The sequence below is a fragment of the Myodes glareolus genome, chromosome 9 (assembly GCF_982192425.1).
Source record: "Myodes glareolus chromosome 9, mMyoGla1.1, whole genome shotgun sequence".
Lineage (NCBI taxonomy): Eukaryota > Metazoa > Chordata > Mammalia > Rodentia > Cricetidae > Myodes > Myodes glareolus.
This window is the reverse complement of record NC_142034.1, coordinates 52,728,438-52,748,227: the sequence shown is the minus strand read 5'-3', so window position 1 is coordinate 52,748,227 and position 19,790 is coordinate 52,728,438. Positions and strand designations below refer to the sequence as shown.

Genomic DNA, 19,790 nt, shown 5'->3' with positions numbered 1-19,790 from the left:
GCAACTCCAGGCATATTTTGTATTGCCTTTTAGATATTGGTAACAACAAGCCTTGTTTGTAATTACAATTTGAATGTTTTTAGTTTCCACTGAAATTTATGTTGAAACTAGTATTGAAATTCACTTGTGAGTGTAGTAGTACAGGGACAAGGGTCTAATGTAAGTGTTTGGAGTCATGGGGGTAGGCCCCTTAATAGCTGACCAATACTTTTCTTCTAAGAATAGGCAAGTTGTTGTAGACAGGGGTTCCTTTTCTGTCCTGCAGGCACCTGATTGCTTATATACTTTTTTTGCTTAAGCAGAGCACTCACAGTCTCTACTGTTGGACTTCTAGACTCCAGAGTGTAGTTAGATATACAAGTTCTAAAGAAAGAAGTCCTTTAATTCATCACTCAGAAGACAGAGGCAGGAGAATCAGGAGCACAGTGCCACCATCTTTATATGGTGAGATTGGAAGCATCCTGGCCTACAATCACACAGTCAGCCAATCAATTACACAAACAAATAAACAACAAGAATAACAAAAGTTACCCAGTCTCTTGTTTTCTCTTCTGGCAATGGACACACATTTGCTTTTGGAGTAACCAGCTCCACCATTTACACAACAAACTTTGCAGGCTCCCCCCATCTTGTCCTACCCCCTTCCTCCAAGCAGTGTTTCTGGAGATTCTTCTCTCCAGTTTCGGACCTTTCCACAAATCTCATATCAGCATTTTCTTTGGAAGGAACTCAAGACAAGACAGACAGGAATATGCCCCATGGACCACAATCCAAGTTCATCCCTCAGTAACTACAAGATTTTCAAACTACAAGGCATCTTTATTTCCTTCCTTGGCCGAGGTTCTGAAGAAAATTTGGTGAGAGCACAGAGTGCAGCATCAGTTCACCCAATTAGCCCTTGAGAAACTGGCTTCTGGGCCGACTTGTCTCTGAAATCAGGATCTATAGATCTTATCCCATTATATTCTGTAGGAAGACTTTACCATCGCCTGAGTGCAGCAGGCTGTCCACTCATATCTGTGGCCAAGGTCTTCCTGGCTCAGGCCATGTTTGCCCCAGGTGTAAAGGGAAAGCTCAGTTCTTCCTAGGCCATTCTCTCCAAGACCTCCCAGCTGGGACATATCTGTTACACTGCACACATCTAAGTCCTCTTCAGTTTTGTCACACTTTAAAATCATCTGGGGCAGCAAGTTAATGAGTTCAAAGACAAAGCATGCGGACTAGAATTTGGTCCCCAGAACCCCTGTACATGTTGCGCTTGTACTGTAACCTCTGTTATTACAGGTTCAGAAAGTTGAGTCAATGGATTCACAGAAAAAGATGTCTGGCTAGATTTGCTTCATTGACAAACTTGGGGCATGGAGGAGAGCCCCTGCCTCAGTGAATATGTGAAAGCAACTGAGAAAGATTTCAGATATCAATTTAGGGTGGACACAAGTACATAAAGTATAACCTCCATATATGTTTGTCGCAATACATACAAAGAGGCACACAAGATGTAAGAGTAATTGGTCAGAATAATGCAGAGATTCCAAAACAACAAAGCTTGTTGCTGTTGCTCTTGTGAAGGTCTGTGGAAGAAACAGGTTCACTTCAGGATGAATTTTGTTTTAGTAGCAGCATGGGATCAAGTTTATGGTGAACTGACTACCATTGCATAAGATCTTTTTAAATTTATGATACAATTTGAACCTTAGCAAGCCAATTTCCACATATCAAAACCTCTTACCTGAAGGTCCCTTAAGAAAACAAATCAAAGCAATACTCAGTCACATGGCATCTTGGTTTTCCAAGCTCCCTCACAACCAAATTTTACAGAGGCTTTGAACCCTTTAGGAAGAAATCAGATAAGATTCAAACCCTTCAAACAGAAGGTATCCATTAAGAAGTTTACAGTCACAAAAGGCAGTTCAAAGCCAATGTGCTAACATTCTGGAATTCAAGTCAGCTGTGATGCTCTGAGGGGTTTCCTCCTATAGTCAACCTAGTACAGAGAAGTTTCTCTTTGCGGTGGGTAGCAAGTAATGTAAAGACTCAAAGCCAAAATGCTGATTAAACGTCTGCTGAGTGCTGGGCTCTAAGTGGGATACCTAGGTGGAGTCACCAAGGCTCAGGGAACATCACAAAAGAGGTGATGGACAGAATGAAAGAGCTGGAGGACTGGAAGGAGTGCTGTGAGATGTGTATTTCTGAATGTTACATGGCTGGTGTGCTCGTGAACTCACTACTGCCATAGGTGCTTGTGCATAACTTGCACAAGACCAACCCAACAAGGTCAGTCATTACTCTATGAGGCAGCACCTATTTGACTGAGAGATTTTAAATACAACAACAAAACCCAAACAAATCAAACAGATTTGACAACAATGACAACAAAACAAACAGAGAGAGTATGAAAATGGTGGTCAGTGGTTGGGAGTGTGCCCTGAAGGAGTGAGATGAAGGGATTTGGGAATATATATGATCAAGCTACTGTGTTTAAAGGCATAAACTTTCCAAACAAATAAATAAAAATGTTATTTTAGACCTGCACAGCACCCTTCCACTCTGCTAACTCCAAACCTCTTACCAGGAATGTTTATCTCCTTCTAGACCCTCTTCATGGGACACATTTGCTCCCCACAAATAACTTAACTTATGCTGATGGTGTGGAGACATAGATATTTCACCTGTACTCTATGGAGCACCACCTCCCCAACCTAATAGGCATGCAGTTGGGTTGCTTCCCAGGGACCATGACCTCCTCCTAGTAGGAACTCTTGCTTCCTTTGAGACTCACTAGATCACAGACCCTTCTCCACCAGGAACCCTCTAGCCAGCTTTGTAGCACAGAGAAACAGATATGCTACATGTTGTTATGGAATATTATTTAAAGCTGTGTTACATTTGTTTGTGCTGTGGGACATTTGTTTTAATGATCCAAAGATGTTAGCATTCTTTTATGCTGCATTTGTTTAACTTTGTGAAGCTGTGTTTATTTGACTTTCTGAAACATTTAATTGGTTTGATAAAGAGCTCAATGGCCAGTAGTGAGGCAGGAGAAACAATAAGCAGGCCTGATAGGAAGAGAGAATACATAGGAGTTGAAATCTAGGAGAAAACCTCTGAGGAGTGAGAGAAGGAGGAAATCTCAAAAGACAAGCCACACAGCTACACAGCCAGCAATATGGTAAGAAAGAAAGATATACAAAGATAAAAAAGATAAAAGTCCAGAGTCAAAAGATAGATGGGATAATTTAAATTAAGAAAAGTTAGCAAGAAACAAGCCAGGGTAAAGCCAGGCATTCATAAGAAAGAGTAAGCCTCTGTGTGTGATTTACTTGAGAGCCAAACAGGAAACAAACAAACAAACAAACAAACAACCCAACCACAACATGTGCATTGTTCTTTCCTCAGAAGAGCCATCCTTGCAACTCTCATCAAACTCATGGCTGCTTACACTACTTCCATCCTTCAGGCACATCTTGGCCTACACATTCTGTTTTTTTGTCTAGTCTGATGAGTTTGTCTAACCCTGCCTCCACTGAACCCTCTCCAATCCCCAGACCTGACCCCATCCCAAGCTGTTGAGGGCCACCTGTACCCTTTCTATTCCCAGGTTGATGCAGGGTGGCACATACTGTGTGTAAGCCCAATCTGCTATTTCCATATTGGAAACAGAACCATGAAACAAGCTCATATGCCCAGGTGTCATTGCAATAATGAAATGACATGTCCAGACAGTATTTGACCCCTCTCAATTCAATATTCTCACAAAATTGTTCCCCAGTGATATTTGCCTAGATGAATCCTAGGACCAAGAATTTTAATGAATAATTATATACCTCAAAGAATTAAGGAGTTTAAAGAAGTCAGAAAAAAGTAGATTGATGAATGTAAAGAGAATGAACTCAAACAAAATAAATGCTCAAGTATTTTGCAAGAAAACACAAATACAATGTTAACTGAAACAACAAAGGCAATTCAGGAGTTGAAATGGCATTCAACAAAGATATAGAAATATTGAAGAGAACTAAAGTTGTAATGAATATAAAAATGAAAAATCTTGATAGCTCAATTAGAAAATACAAAGGAAAGCTTTAAAGTAGAATGGATCAAGTAGAAGACAAAATATAAAGACCCAAAGTTAAGAAGGGGAATTAAAGTACTTATACAAAGAATATTTTTAATACAAAAACAAACAAACAAGGAAACAAACAAAAAACTGAATGAACTTGTAGGAAGTGTGTGCACCAGTAAAAGACCAAATCTTCAATTTATAGGCATAGATGAAGGAGAAGACTCCCAGGTCAATGCACAGACCAGATCTCCAACAAGATAATAGAAGAAAACTCCCCCAAATCAGCAAAGGTAAACATCTAAAAATACAAGAAGCACAGATATTACTTGTAGAAAGGATTAGAAAAAAACTTTCCATAATATATTATAGTTAGAACACTAAATATGCAGAACAATGAGAGGGTATTGAAAGTTATGAGAAAAAAACTAATCAAGTCAAATGTAAAGTCAAACACGTCAGAATAACAGCTGACTTTCATGAATACTTTGATAGCCAGAGGTCCTGGAGCACGTACTCTATATTTTAAAGGCAATGAATGACAAACTTGACCTCTGTACTGAAAAACGTCATCTGTAATAACTGAAGGAAAAAGAAAAACTTTCCATGTTACAAACAGGCTAAAATAATTCATGTCCACCAAGTCACCCCTGCAGACAATACTGAATGCAGTACTGCTACTGAAGAAAGGAGTAAGCCTAGCTAAGAGACAGTAGAAGGAAAACATAATTACTGAAAGAGAAAGTGTGACTAAGAGTACCAACAGCAAACAAAAACAAATTTTCTTTACAATCAACATACATACCTTTCAATAGTAACCCATATTAATGACATCTGTTCCCTAATAAAAGTACAGCTTTATGAATTAAGAAAGAAAACCAGTCTTTCTGTTGCCTGTAATTATTCTTCTTGGTTTTAAAGATAGGCAGCACCTTAAAGAGAAAGTATGGAAACAGTATTCTTAGTAAATAGGACCAGGACGTCAGAAGGTCATGCTATCCTAATACCTCAGGAAACAGACTTCTAACTAAGACTAATCAAGAGAGAAAAATAAGGATAGTCACTCTCATCAAGGGAATAATTAGCCAAGAAGACATTAAAATCCTAAAAATATATCTCTGGTGCACCCATTTAGCAGAAAGTGTAGTACTGGAATGAAAACACAGACTAAAATCAACCTAATGCATGACTTTTCTGGACAAAAAAATTAACAGAGAAATAACAGAGTTAAATGGCATTGTATATTAAATTAACTTGATAGATATCTACAGAATATTTCACCAAAACAACAAAGAGTATTCTTTCTACTCAGCAGCTCAAAGAAGTTTCTCTAAAATAAACCACATCCAAAGATGCAAAGCAAATCTCAAGCAATTTAGAAAAATTGAAATGCTCAGTGTATCCTGTCTGACAATAACGAAATAAAACTTAAAAAAATATATATCAAGTCTTTAGTAAATATACAAACTCATGGAGATGAAACTACTCATAACTGAATAATGAATAAATCAAAGAAGAAATTAAAAAAGAAAGAAGAAAATTTGTAAGTAAATGAGACTAAAAATCTCAATAGATTAAAACCTCTGAGATGTGTTAAAACAGTCCCATAAGAGAAATTATAGATCCAAATACCTACATTAAGTATCAGAAAGAGCACAGATATGTGACTTAGTGAAGAGACTCAAGAGACTGTTACAAGACCAAACCAACAACAAGTCTAGTTGATGCCAAGAACTAATAAAAGAACAGGCAGAAATTAAGAAGCAGAGAAAAGGAATACAATACATAGGCTCAATGAATCTGAAAGGTGGTTCTTTGAGATGCTAAGATTGACAGACACTTGCTCAAACAAACCAAAAGCAAAAAAGGGAGAGGATCTAAAAGTACAAAATGAGAAATTAAAAGGAAAACATTTAAACAGATCCTAAAAATTTCAGAATGGTACACAGAATACTTTAAAGTCCCGCACTTTACTGTACTCTACTGAGTTGAAAAATATAAAGAAATGCACAAAATTCTGGGTTCATACAAATTTCCAAAGTTAAGCCAAAAAGAGGTCAACAAGCTAAACATAAAAATAACAAATAGGGACATTGAGATAGTAATAAGAAGTCTTCTGTCTAAAATTAGGAAGATAAGGATATACAGCAATATTTACCAAACTCTCAAACAAGACACTTCATCCCAGAGATTCAGGATGGTTCAACACGCAAAAATCTGTCTATGTAATCCACAATATAAACAAAATGAGAGAAAAAACCCACATGATCATTTTATTGTATGTTGAAACTGATTTTGACAAAATTTAATAGCCCTTTGTGATAAAAGTCTTGGAGAGAGCAGGGATACAAGAAACATACCTAAACATAATAAAGACAATATACAGCAAGTCAATAGCCAGTATCAAATTATATGGAGAGAAACTCAATGCGATCCCACTGAAATCAGAAACAAGACAAGGTGGCCATTCTTTTCATATCTATTCAATATAGTACTTGGAGATCTATCTAGAGCAATAAGACAACAAAAGGAGATCAAAGGGGATACAAATTACAAAAGAAGTCAAATTCTCACTATTTTGCTGATGATGACAGTACACATAAGTGACCACAAAAATTCTACCAGGAAACTCCTACAACTCATTAACACCTAATCCTAAAACACCTTCAGTAATGTAGAAGGGCAAAAGATTAAACTTTAAAAAATCATTAGCCCTACTTTATATAGATGATAAACAGGCTGAAAAAGAAATTATAGAAACATCACCCTTCCCAGTAGCTACAAATAATATAAAATATGTGGAGTAACTCTATCAAGCAAGTAGAAGTCTTGTATGACAAGAACTTTAAGATTTGAAGAATGAAATTGAAGAAGACACCAGAAAATGGAAAGATCTCCCATGCTCTTGGGTAGGTAGCAGAATATGGTAAAAAAAAATAGCAATCTTACCAAAAGCAATCTACAGATTCAAGCATTGCCCAACAAAATCCCAGCAAAATTCTTCACAGACCTCAAAAGAACAATAGTTACATGGAAAAAAAACCCAGGATAGCCAAAGTAATCATGTACAATAAAGGAACTTATGGAGGTATCACCATCCCTGACTTCAAACTCTTCTAAAAAGTTACAGTAATTAAAACAGTCTGGTATCTGCATAAAAAAAGACAGGCAGAACAATGGAACCAAATTGAAGACCTGGATATCAATTCACACACCTATGAACACCAGATTTTTTACAATAAAGTAAAAAATATAAAAGGAAAAAAGAAATTATATTAAACAAATGGTAGTGAACATTAACATGACATGTAGAAGAATGAAAATAGATTCATATATATCACCATGCACAAAACTCAAGTTCAAGTGGATCAAAGAATTCAACATAAAACCAACCACACTGAACCTCATAGGAGAGAACGTGAAAAGTACGCTTGAATACATTGGCACAGGAGGCCACTTCCTAATTTCAACCCTAGTTGCACATATGCTGAGAGCAACAGTTAATAAATGGGACCTCCTGAAACAGAGAGCTTCTGTAAGACAAAGGAAATTGTCAACAAGAATTGACAATTGTTAACAAGAAATGATAGCCTACAGAATGGGAAAAGTTCTTCACCAACCCCAGATATGACAGAGAAATGATTTCCAAAATAAACAAAGAACTCAAGAAACTAGACATCAAAATACCAAGTAATCCAATAAGAAATAGTTTACAGACCTAAACAGAGAACTCTCAACAGAGGAATCTAAAATGGCTGGAAGACACTTAAGGAAATGCTCAACATCCTTAGCCATCACATAAATGCAAATCAAATCAACTCTGAGAGTCCATCTTATATCTGTCAGAATGGCCAAGATCAAAAACACTGATGGCAGCTTATGCTGGAGAGGATGTAGGGTAAAGGGAACACTTCTCCATTACTGGTAAGAATGCAAACTGATACAGCCACTTTGGAAATCAGTATGGTGATTTCTCAGACAATTAGGAAACAATCTGCCTCAAGACCCAGCAATGCCACTTTTGGGCATATACCCAAAGCAAAGACACCACAATTATACTTAAAGTACACATGCTCAACTATGTTCATAGCAGCATAATAGCCAGAACATGGAAACAACCTAGATGCCCCTCAACCGAAGAATAGATAAAGAAAATGTGGTACAGTAGTTACACAGTGGCGTACTACTCAGTGATAAAAAATAATATCTTTAAATTCACAGGCAAATGGATGGATCTAGAAAAATCCATACTGAGTGAGGCAACCCAGACTCAGAAAGACAAATATAATATGTACTCACTCATAAGGGGTTTTTAGACATTAAGCAAATTAAAACTAGCCAACAGTCCACCAGCACAAAGAATGTAAACCACAAAGAGGACCCTAGAAGAGACATACATAGAGCTAATGTACATGTAACATAGATAAAGACAAGATCTTCTGAGTAAATTGGGAGCATGTGGGTCACAGGAGAGGAGAGAGGGGAAGAAGAAAGGGAAGTGTAAAAGATGAATAACGCAATATAAACAAGGAAGGTTGAAATCCATTGCCTTAGGAGCTTATGAAGGGCTTTGTTGAAGGACTTTCAGCGAACTATCTCAGGCAAATTTTCTCCCATCTTAATATTTCTCCTAATAAAGTAGTTTATTCTATTGATAAGAAATTTCTACAAGAACCCTTCTAAAGTTATTCAAAACAAAGCCCCCAAAAACATATCAAACAAAAAATACCCATGCACATAGAAAGAGGAGCACTTCGAAATTCCTCTAAGAAGCCAGTACAACTCTAACATGTAAACTAATAAACACAGACATACACACACACATACAAGTGGACAAAAATCTCTCAAAAATTACATGCCAATTTCCCTGATGAACATAGATGAAAAAAAATCTTAACAAACATGCAGTTATATCTCACTTGTACATTAATAAATAAAGCTAGCCTGAACATCAGAGAATAAAACCCCTGGTCAGCATTATAGACCAGGCAGTGGTAACACAGACTTTTAATCCCAGTAGCCACACTAGTTTGCCATATAATTTGGGCGGTAGTGGTGCACATCTTTAATCCCGGCCCTAGAGAGGAATATAAGATGTGAGGAGACAGCTTTCAGATACAGTCTCATTCTGAGGCTTCCCCGAGGCAGAATCGCCATTTAGGACTGAGGCGGAGGTCAGAGTCAATGCCTGGTAGTTTCGGTTTTTTGACCTCCAGTTTGAACCCCAATATCTGTCTCTGGGTGTTTATTAATCATGCTACATTTGGTCAAGGGACCTTAAACATCTATATGCTTAAAGTAGAAATGATAGTTATACAGAAAGAATGACCAAACAAAGAATAATCTGACTTATGATACCAATATTCTCTGCAGGGTAAAAATCTCACAACCTAAACATACTATCTCCTGACTTCTCAATATAAACAGCAGTTGTGACTCACTTAAAAATCACAGCTGGCTTTGGAGTTGGGCTGTGGCTCCTCCTTCTCTAAATCCAAGCCACCTGCTGTGGAACAGAAGGAAAATAAAAACCTAGGGACTAAGGTTATCAAAACTCTGCTTTCAATATTTCTACTTCTCCCATACCTATTTTTGTATTTATTGGTACCTCTCTTTGAATATATGTCTATTGAAATTAAAATGTTCCATTTTCATATGAATAATGTTTAATTTTCGACAGTGAATAATAAGTTTTCTTACAATAATCTCTGAAGTCCCCAGGAAGAAGATGGGGTCCCACAGCAACAATTTTGTCTGGTTCATATGATGCTATTCAGCCGATAGCACCACTTAAAAATCTGCTTTGAACTATAAACTGCTCAGAATAATTTTGAGGTGACTAGCTGAAATTATCCAGTCTCACAGACTACTATAGCCAGGACTTGAGAGAAGTCCTCCACTTTCCAATTATGCAGAGACTGAACAACAAATGATACAACAAACTCTCCCAGGACTTGACAATTAACCCAAATTTTTCTATTCAGGAATCACTAAGTATACCATCACCTCTAAACATCGGGAAACAAATTTAAGAATACAACACCCACATTCCCAAGAGTTTGGGTGGGGAGGTTTTAGTTGTACAATGGATTATGAATATTTGTCATTGGTTATTATTATTATTATTATTATTGTTATTGAACTCTACATTTTTCCCCTCCCTGCCTCTCCCTTCCCCTTCAACTCTCTCCCAAGGTTCTCATGTTCCAACTTACTCAGGAGACCTTGTTTTTTTCTACTTTCCATGTAGATTAGATCTATGTATGTCTCTCTTAGGGTCCTAATTGTTGTCTAGGTTCTCTGGAATTGTGGTTTGTGGGCTGGTTTTCTTTGGTTTATGTTTAAAAACCACTTATGAGTGAGTACATGTGATAATTGTCTTTCTGTGTCTGGGTTACCTTACTCAAAATGATGTTTTCTAGCTCCATCCCTTTGCAAGCAAAATTCATGATGTCATTATTTTTTTCTGCTTTGTAGTTCTCTATTGTTTAAATGTACCATATTTTTCTTATCCATTCTTTAGTTGAGTGGCATTTAGGCTGTTTCCAGATTCTGGCTATGACAAACAATGCTGTTATGAACATAGTTGAGCACATATCCTGTGGCACAATTGAGCATTCTTTGGATATATACCCAAATTGATTAGGGATTTTGGTTGTAAGTAATTATTGGTAATGATCAGGAAAAAAAAGATAAACAATGGAAATTAGGTTCAAGGTTCTTGTTTTGAAAAGTAAAAAGAGGGCTATAGATAGGATAGGAAAAAGGAAGGACATAGATATGTTAAGATAAAAAGGTAGATTATTGAGTCTACTTTTAGAAAGCAACTACTTTAAAATAATGTTTTACATTTGATTGGACTTTTGTATATTGGTAAAAATTTTGTATATTGATACAAATTTGGATTAATTTTGTTGAAACATACTGTACATATGTTTCTAATCTTGTTCAAGATATTGTACCTACACAGTTCATTTCTCAATGTAATGCAAATTTCTAGTGTTTGATAGTTATTATTACCAACTGTTTGGGATAATAAATAAATACATATTAGTAATTAGTCACCTATTATAATCGAACTTGTAGTCACATTATGTGTGTTTTTGAGGTCAAACAAAGATATATTTTAGATAGACACACCATCTTCAAACATTTCAGAGATCTACAGAATATGGCATTTAAGATGTTTTAATAACATAGGCTTTTTATGACAATGAGTCATGTCTGCTCTTAGCAGCACCATTCCACTTCAGAGAAGAGAATGGGCATCAAAGAAACTCTTCATGGAGTTTACTTTCTTTGCGGCAAAAGTCAGCCACTGAACAAGAAAATGCCCTTGTCTCAACTGCTGACACTATGCTGTCCTAATTTGACAAACAGGACACAAAAGAAAGTGACTGACAAACATTGTCAAGACAAGGGGAGACAGCCCTTACACAAAAGACTATCATATATGCTAGGCCTGTAGGCAGAATATAGATGCACCAACATTGCAGAGGAGTTTTGGGTGACTATCCAGGCAGCCAGTTGTTTCTGTCATTTCTCACATTTTTTGGAAGTTGCTTGATTGCACTTCCTGTTTACTCAGTTAATATTCTTTCCTTCTTGGGACTGAGGTAAAGTTAGGTATTAAGATGGGAGCATCTTCCCAGACCCTGGCATCCATCCCAGCACACACACCCACATGGGCCTAGGAATTGCATTTGTCTGGACTCCGCCTGGCCTGGGAGTTGCATTGATCTGGACTCCAAATCCCAGAATTCAAGGGTATTTAAGTGGGCTCCCAGAGGAAGAACATGTGGTCCTGGGTTTGGCATGTGTCCTTCCCCTCAGTTATCTGTCTCCCCTGCCGTGCTCTTGGCTACCCGAGAGTGCTGCATTTAATAAATCATGGCCATTTTAATTCGGTTTGTTATGACCTAATTGGATTTCTTTGCACCAGCTTTAGGATTTTTTCTTTACAGTAAGAGCCAGTGGCTGGCTGCTTTGCTTTTTCGACTTTCAGGTTGAATCCCATTATCTGTCTTTGTGGTTTTAATAATTGTGCTACATAAATGTAAATAACCGGTAATTTGGAAGAAAATGACCTGTATAGGGAGTGGCACAATAAGGAGGTATGGTTCATTTTGGACGAAGTGTGTCACTGTGGAGGTGGGTTTTGAGGTCTCTTATGCTCAAGCTATGTCCATGTGAACACAGACTCCTACTGCCTGCAGATCAAGTTGTAGAACTCTCACCTCCTTCTCCATGCCACCATCTCCCACCATGATGATAATGAGCTGAACCTCTGACAATTTTAAGGGAGCCCCAGTTAAATGATCATGCATATAAGAGTTGCCATGGTCATATTGTCTCTTTACAGCAGCAGAAACCCTAAGATATTATATAAACTAATTAAGATAATAAATCACATAAATGGGTCTAAAGAAAAATTACATGATTATCTCAGTAGATGCAGAAAAAGTGATTTCAAGGGGCAGAGGAAGATTAACCTCTGTGACTTCAAGGTGTGTAGCAAATGCCTTTAATTCCAATGCCTGGGAGGCCGAGACAGACAGATTTCTGTGAGTTCAAGGACAGCTTGGTCTATAGAGTTATTCTAGGACAAAGATATACAAAGAACCTGTCTTAAAAAGTAAAAGTAAAAATAAAAGAAATAGAGGTTAAAATAAAGATGGAAAATATACAGAGAATCTTGATACTGTATGCTATTATGCTCTCTTTGAATTGTTTGAATGCTGAGGAAGGAGCAACAGCTGCTGAAAGATATTTGCTTATAAATACTGATGAATTAATCCAAGATAAATATTTTGAAAATACCTTGGCTTCAGAATTGAAGTCAAAAGGTATGCTACTTTGGAGAAGAGATTGTGCTTTTGTTTCCACAGGAAATGAGAGGCTGTGGATTCACTCTGAGCTAAGAAAAATCAGATTTGATCAAGGAAGACTACCCGAGAAATCTCCGGTAGGAACAGATGGCCCAGATGTCAGAGTTCTACATCCAGAACAGATTCAAGACTGTTGCCTGAGATGATCAAAACTCACAGGATACTCCAGTCAGGACTTGATTATAACTCTAAATTTTCTTTAGGTCCCCATAAGATTATCAGCACCCTCAACCAACAGGAAGTAGGCTGAAATTCCACGCCCACATTCCCAACAGATGGACTATGGGTATTTTCCTTTGTTTAAAAAAAGAGAGGCAATGGTCCAGGAGAATTGTCTGCAATCTGTCAATCATATTTTAAATAAATGCAGATTGGCCAGGCAGGAAGTATAGTCGGGAAAACCAGACAGAAAGTAGAGGTGATGCAATGAGAACAGGAGAATTCTGGGAAGCAGGAAGCTCCCTCCATCAACTACCTATGTGGTCTTTAAGTTCCTTCCACAGCTCCAAATTTAGTTTATCTTCATTTCTGCACACAGACTGATCATGTTCCCATTTAACAAGATTTTTTTTCTTTCCACAGAGGCTGGTGGCCTAACACAGTGGCATTCATGAGATGCCTGGCTAAGAGACTCCATGTTGAGATCTGCCCTAGAGCCTGAAATAAGGAAGAATGGGCCCTGGGAAGGAGACAGCTGTGTGGCTGTCAGAAAGTCAGATATGGGAGCCAGGGGAACAAACCTGGAGTACTTACTCCCTACCCCATAGCCTTCTTCACTGTCACATGGGAAGAATGATGCTCTCAGAGTTCCTGATGAGGAAAGATCCTTCTCTGGGACCATGAAGTTTACACATCTGTCCTGGTTCTATATTCTTCCTCTGTGTGAGTCCCTAGTCTTCTCTGTGAGCCTCAGCTCCCTTATTGGGCCGCTGAGATTCTGTCCCACAGGGTTATAAACTATAATAATAACAACAGCTGCAATTGTATTGACTTGTACTTATAATACCTGAACATTAACTGAATACTGTACTGTTAGTAACATGGATTATCACTTTACTCCCACAGCCCAAGGAAACAGGTTTTTACCTCCCTCCTGTTTCCTAAATGGAGACATGGAGGCTGAGGGCTGTAAAGTGACGTGTCTTGGGTGCTAGAGCCATGACTGGAGTCTGCCTCTGCCAAGCTTCAGCCTGCGCTTGTAACTTAAGTGTCGCCAAGCTTTCCTTTTGGGGACAGACTTAAACCCTTTCAGAGTCATCCTGAATGCCAGCCTCTCCCCAATCATGAAGTTTCAGAGTGCTTCTTCCCAGGGGCCTGAGAATGCACTCCTGTAGCTGAGGGTGTGGGGCTCCAAGGTTCACTTAGTTCTTTCTGCATACCTTTTGGTTCCAGGCTGTCCTGGGCCTGTGAATCCTTCTGACAGGTGGTTAGTCTGCCCATGAAAACCCTGGCAGGGGGGCTTTGTGGTGATGAAGGGGTCACAGTGGCAGTGGGTTGGGGTCCTTATTGTACTTACCTTTTGTCAAGTCCTTCTTTGCTGGGGCTTTGGTTTGCTGAGGCTCCGGATGCATCTGCTCCCCGCACTTCTGGGTGGAATCCATGACCTGTTGGCCCTTTTGCTGAGCCTCCTCTGTGCCACTCGCCTTATTCGACTGAACTTCTTCCATGGTGATGATGCTTGGCTGTGCAGCTCTTGCTGACAGAGCTTTGCTTGTCTCTTTTGTTGTTGCTCAAAACAGGAGGCCAGTGGATCCTGGTCTCTGACGACCGTTTCTGCTCTGGGAAAGGGCGTTTGATCAGAACCCATGGAGAAGATCGGGAAATAAAAGAAAGAGCAGAGAAACCATTAACAGGGAGATGGTCCTCTGATCAGAACAACTGAAGGACTCCAGTCTCTCCTGGGGATGGAGACTGTGTGCCAAGGTGCAGGCGTTTGGACATTATAGAGGAGAAGAGGGGGCTCTGGAAGGAATGTTTATCGGTGGATGTGTTATTTATGGTTTCTTGAATGGTGTTGGGAGATGTGTTTGGTACTATACTGGCTTTCCAGTCAGGGAAGTTTTGTTCGAGTCGGCGTTTCCCAGCTTGTCTAAGGTTTCTTCTCTTAGGTCATTAAGGTCATTTATCTAACACTGAGGAGCCATTAAAAGAAGGGTGTATATTTTCTCATTGCCTGCTTCTGGCAAGAGGAGAAGGCAGAGGTGGAGCTAGGTTCTATTCCTAGGGTTTAAAAGGGCATAGGTTTGGGTGACTTCATGAACCAAGAAAACAGTTTTAACTTAATCTGCTGCAGTGGGTTCTGTGATTGCTGTCATTCATTCCCAGAGGAACCTTTAAAAACCATTAATAGATGGGGCTATAGTGAGTAAGATGAGACTCAAGAAAGGGGATCCAGTAAGCTCCTAGTCAGGGTAGCCATTGTCCTAACGTGGACCTAGTGATGGCAGCGACTTGATCCAGGAGAAACTTGTGTGAAACTTTTAAAGGACAGGGAAAATGGAGGAGGAGGAGGAGGAATGGAGAGATCAAGGGATGGAGCAAGAGTGGGAGGGAACAAAAGCCCACCCTTAGGAAGATGACAGTCACTGAATCTTTGTCTTGTCTTTAATTAAGTTTGTGGGCCCTCTCGACCAGCTTGGATTTGTTGGTGCAGAAGCAGCCCTGTTTCTGGAGGAGGGCGCAGCTCACACCACCAGCAGCAGACAGAAGATCTAGGTTTCTAACTTTGAAGAACCACAACAGCGAAGACTTGGCCCAGGCTAGCCATGGAAAATGATGGATATAGCTTTCTTTTGACATTAGCCACTTTCCCCCAGGAAACAGTTTTTATGTTATTGTACTTTTAAACAAACTGCATGGCATAAGTTATCATCTTAGTCAAGCCCTGCTGGTCCCATGGACTGCTTTTGTCTTCTTTATTTCTCATCCTCAGGCTTCCCACTTAGAACCTCCCCACTCAGGACCCTTATTCCTGCAGGTTTACAACAGACAGGAGAGAGGAGGGTGCAGGATAGGCTATGACAGGAGTAGACACATGAAGTACAGGGAAACCCAGCGACCTCCAGCCCACCAGAGCTGGCCTGCAGATTCTCCAAGCAGGGGTGGAGCCTGGGCCCTGGCTCTCAGGAAAAGATCCCCCATGTCTGCCACAGTATGCCTTGACACATTTATCTTCCCATAACTCAAATAGTTCGGTGGACTCTGTTGGTCCCACTACTCACCCTGCTCTTTTAGGGGGCTCTCTGAAGCGTGCTTCCCTGGCCAAGGCTTCTAAGCTAGTAAAAGTATTTTTGAAAGTGAAAGAGACACAGCTCCTCCAGGAAGCCAGGCAGGCATCAGAGTCTGCGCAGATGGCAGATGGTCTTCCTCTGGACCCTGTGAGTGGAGATTGGGCAATGTTCAGCTGGTTTCCTGTTGTGAATTCTCTGCAGAAGCCTGGGCTGGAGGAGGAGTCAGGCTTGAGAGCTTCAGCCAGGCCTGCAGAGGCCCTGCCTGCTGAGTGCAGGACTCAGGTCTGAGCCTCACTACTTCTTTCAGCCAGTAAAGCAGGGTATCCCAGGTTTGCCAACAGGTTCCAGTTCAGCAGAATCTCCTGGATCTTCCAGGTTTGTCCTCTGGATCTCTGGACTCTCTCTCCTCCCTGTAGCCGGTCCAGCCCACAGCCTAATCATTTCAGGAAATGATTCTTAGGCACAAACTTTATGTATTTTTTTTGACTCCTGAAGTCTTGTGTTGATGTCTTTGGTGCATTTGGAGCTGAGTGCACTACAGGGTGAGAGCAGAGGAAGGTTCTTTACCTGCAGACATCTGGCTTATCAGCACCACTTGTCAGCAAGACTTTCTCTTTGCCAGTGAATAAATACTTTGGTCACCAATGAGAGGTTTTGCTAGTCAGTTTACTTTAAAACAACAACAAAAATTCCCTTATTTTTATCATCTGAAACTTTTCCCATTCAAAACATTGTTATTCAATAGATTGTTTTAAGCTAGGGCATATGTGGTAAGTTATTTAAGACACACATTAAAATAATTTCAAGTGGTGTTATTATCGGATGAAAACCCTGCCAGAACACATGATTACCTTAAAACATCACTGCTGGATTTCTAAATCTTAGTCTGTTTTGATAAGGTGTGATTTCAGAAGTTTGAAAACTGCACCCTTGCTACATGTTCTTTGTAGAATCATTTCTTATTTCTCTTGCACTGTTTATAACTTAAGGAAAGAAAATAAACAGCAAGTAAATTAAATTTCTTGAGTTTAAATAATCTGAAAATATGTTTGAAATAGCACTTTATTGTATATATTTTCACACTTAGTTTGAATCTGCATCTAGTGTATAGTCTCATTTGCATATACTGAAATATTTGTTGACCAACTGTGGTGTGACTTTTCTGGGGAGATGTAAAATTAACATTTATCCTAACTTCTGACCTTTCCACTGCCCAAAGACTGACTCATTAAGTTCATCTCAATGAATAGAAATGAATTTATTAGGGATTACTCATCGAGCAATGGGAGACCACAGGCATTTGCATGGATGACCCATACCCCACCCCTGAAGATTCCACATCCTCTCTTACCCAGCTCCTTTTAAACTTGGACTCTATCTACCCTTTAAGTGATGAAAACTTTGGTTCCTAGTGCAACTTAGTGTGAAAGCAGCAGAGGAGACCCCAGGCTAACTATATGTTCACGTTTAGTCTGCCCATGCCTTTGTCAGGGGCTCTGCTGTCTGGCAAGCACTGTCCATATTGGAAACGTTCACTTGATTCACTGCAGTCATGCAGTTGGGAGCCTCAGTCAGTCTTGCTGCAAGATGGAGGCGATGAGGATTCAGAGATCTGTGTCATTTATCAACTGTGTCCAGACCAAGCATGGGTGCCGTAACTGGAAGGAACCACTGTGCACTTGTTAAAGTAAAACATACTTCCTGCATAGCCATGGCTTGTAATGCGACCATGAACCTATGGCAGATCCTGCCACTAGAGCTATGGACAAGAGTATAGGATTAAGAGCTCCCACTGTGACGAAGAGTGATAAAGAAATCGTTGCTGAACTTCTAGGATTTGATGATTTTGACAACATTGTGTTTTAAGGTGTCACAGTTTAAATTACACCAGAAGAAGAAGGGTACAAAATTAGACCTGATATTACTGTTATGGATTTGCTGCGGGTCCCCAGCAGCTGGCTGCGGGATCCCAGTGGCAGCAGGTGTACAAACTAAGGTGGCTGGTCCCCAGCTATGTGGTGACGGGCTGGTCCCCGGTGATCTTGGTGAGTGATGTGAGCAGGTGGCAGGTGGGAGGCACAGTGATAGTCACATCATACAGAACAGAATTGGATATTTATTAGTTGGGTTATGGAGGGGAAGGAAAAAGTCCAGAGCGGGGATGAGAGAGAGAGAGAAGAAGAAGAAGAAGAAGAAGAAGAAGAAGAAGAAGAAGAAGAAGAAGAAGAAGAAGAAGAAGAAGAAGAAGAAGAAGAGAGAAAGAGAGAGAGAGAGAGAGAGAAGAGAAAAAGGGAAACAAGACAAAAAAGGGGGAAGCAGAGAAGTGGGGAGAGAGGCAGGCAGAAGATGCCTCTCCCAGAGAGGGGACAGGAAGGGAGGAGTGTGGGGCAGAGGCTGCAAGGAAGAAGGGGGTGGGCATTGCTTGTCCCTTAAAGAGCAATTACTAAATGGAAATTATGTAACATTGCTGGTTTCTGGAGAAGTAGAGCCTGAAGGAACAATGGATTTCCTTAGACCGTGGTTTCTACTAAACTGTTAATATTTAGATTCCATGAAGGGAAGTACTTTGAAGATATGTCAGGTCCAAAGGAAACTCCAGTCCCCAATTCCTAATGAACATTTTCCTCTCATACGGGCCATTCCTCATCAACCTCTAGGGACAGAAGACTATCTGTGGTGTCTATTGGCATACCTAGGCACATACTGGACCAAGGCTCACCCAAGGACCTGTGACTCTTCTCAGGTCTTCTCACCCTTCCCCTAGACTAAACTTCTCCAGGATTGGGCTTCCCTTCCCCAGCTCCTCATTCCTGTACAGCCCCGCCTTTTTGGCCATACACTTTCATTTTGCTCTCTCCTTCGCCTTCCTCTTTTGGTTTTCTGAAGCAAGATTAATAAAAACTCAGATATAGATGTTGGGCTTCAACTGGAAGACCAGAAAAGCAAAGAAGCCAGCCACTGGCTCTTATCTCAATCTCAGTTCAAAAATGATGATCCTGCCTATAGGAAACCTCAGCATGAGACTGAGCCTGAGAGCTATCTCCTTTAGTTTTATAATCCTCTTTAGTTCTGGGATGAAGGGCCTGTAACACTACTGCCTGGTTTCTAAGGCAAGCTAAAAAAAAAGTGTGGGGAAAAGATAAAGAAAAGAAAAAAGGAGGGTAGAAGAAAGGCCCTGCCAAGACAGGTGGCCAAACAAGTGGCCAAGAATGACCAACGTGACAACAATCTGGTCCCAGATCCAGTGCTTTGAGTTGTTCCATCCCAACATCTACTTCATCTAAGAGCTTCTGGATCACACAAAGGAGCTAGTACTGCAGACCAAGGGCCACAGGAAGACCATGACTCTTGTCAACAGCAGGATATGCAGGAGGAATCTCAGTGATGAGTCAGTCTCTATGATGTGTAAGAAGCAAAAAATGTAGAACCAGACTAACAACTTATTGCAATGAATAGTTGCATGTATAGCTGCTTGAGCAAAAAGTATTCTTTGTGACACTACAGTTTCCAATGACACTATGATAAATTGGTATATGATGCAGAAGTGGGAAAGATGAAGGAACAACATGGTGGGTGTTCAGTGGAAGCAGAAGCAGGGACACCACAGCTGTGACA

The 19,790-nt window shown here is 39.9% G+C and overlaps 1 protein-coding gene across 1 annotated transcript in view; it reads right to left on the bottom strand.

Annotated features, from left to right (window-relative positions):
• LOC148120907 (NACHT, LRR and PYD domains-containing protein 1a-like) overlaps positions 1-16,601 on the bottom strand; it is a 57,167-nt gene extending 40,566 nt beyond the window's left edge. Inside the window, exons 1-2 of the mRNA XM_087910374.1 lie at positions 16,167-16,601; positions 14,462-14,723 (exon numbers count right to left, since the gene is read on the bottom strand). Coding sequence (XP_087766500.1) covers positions 14,462-14,612 — 151 coding nt within the window. The 5' untranslated portion in view covers positions 14,613-14,723; positions 16,167-16,601. The remainder of the gene's footprint in view (positions 1-14,461; positions 14,724-16,166) is intronic.
• Positions 16,602-19,790: the final 3,189 nt, after the last annotated feature.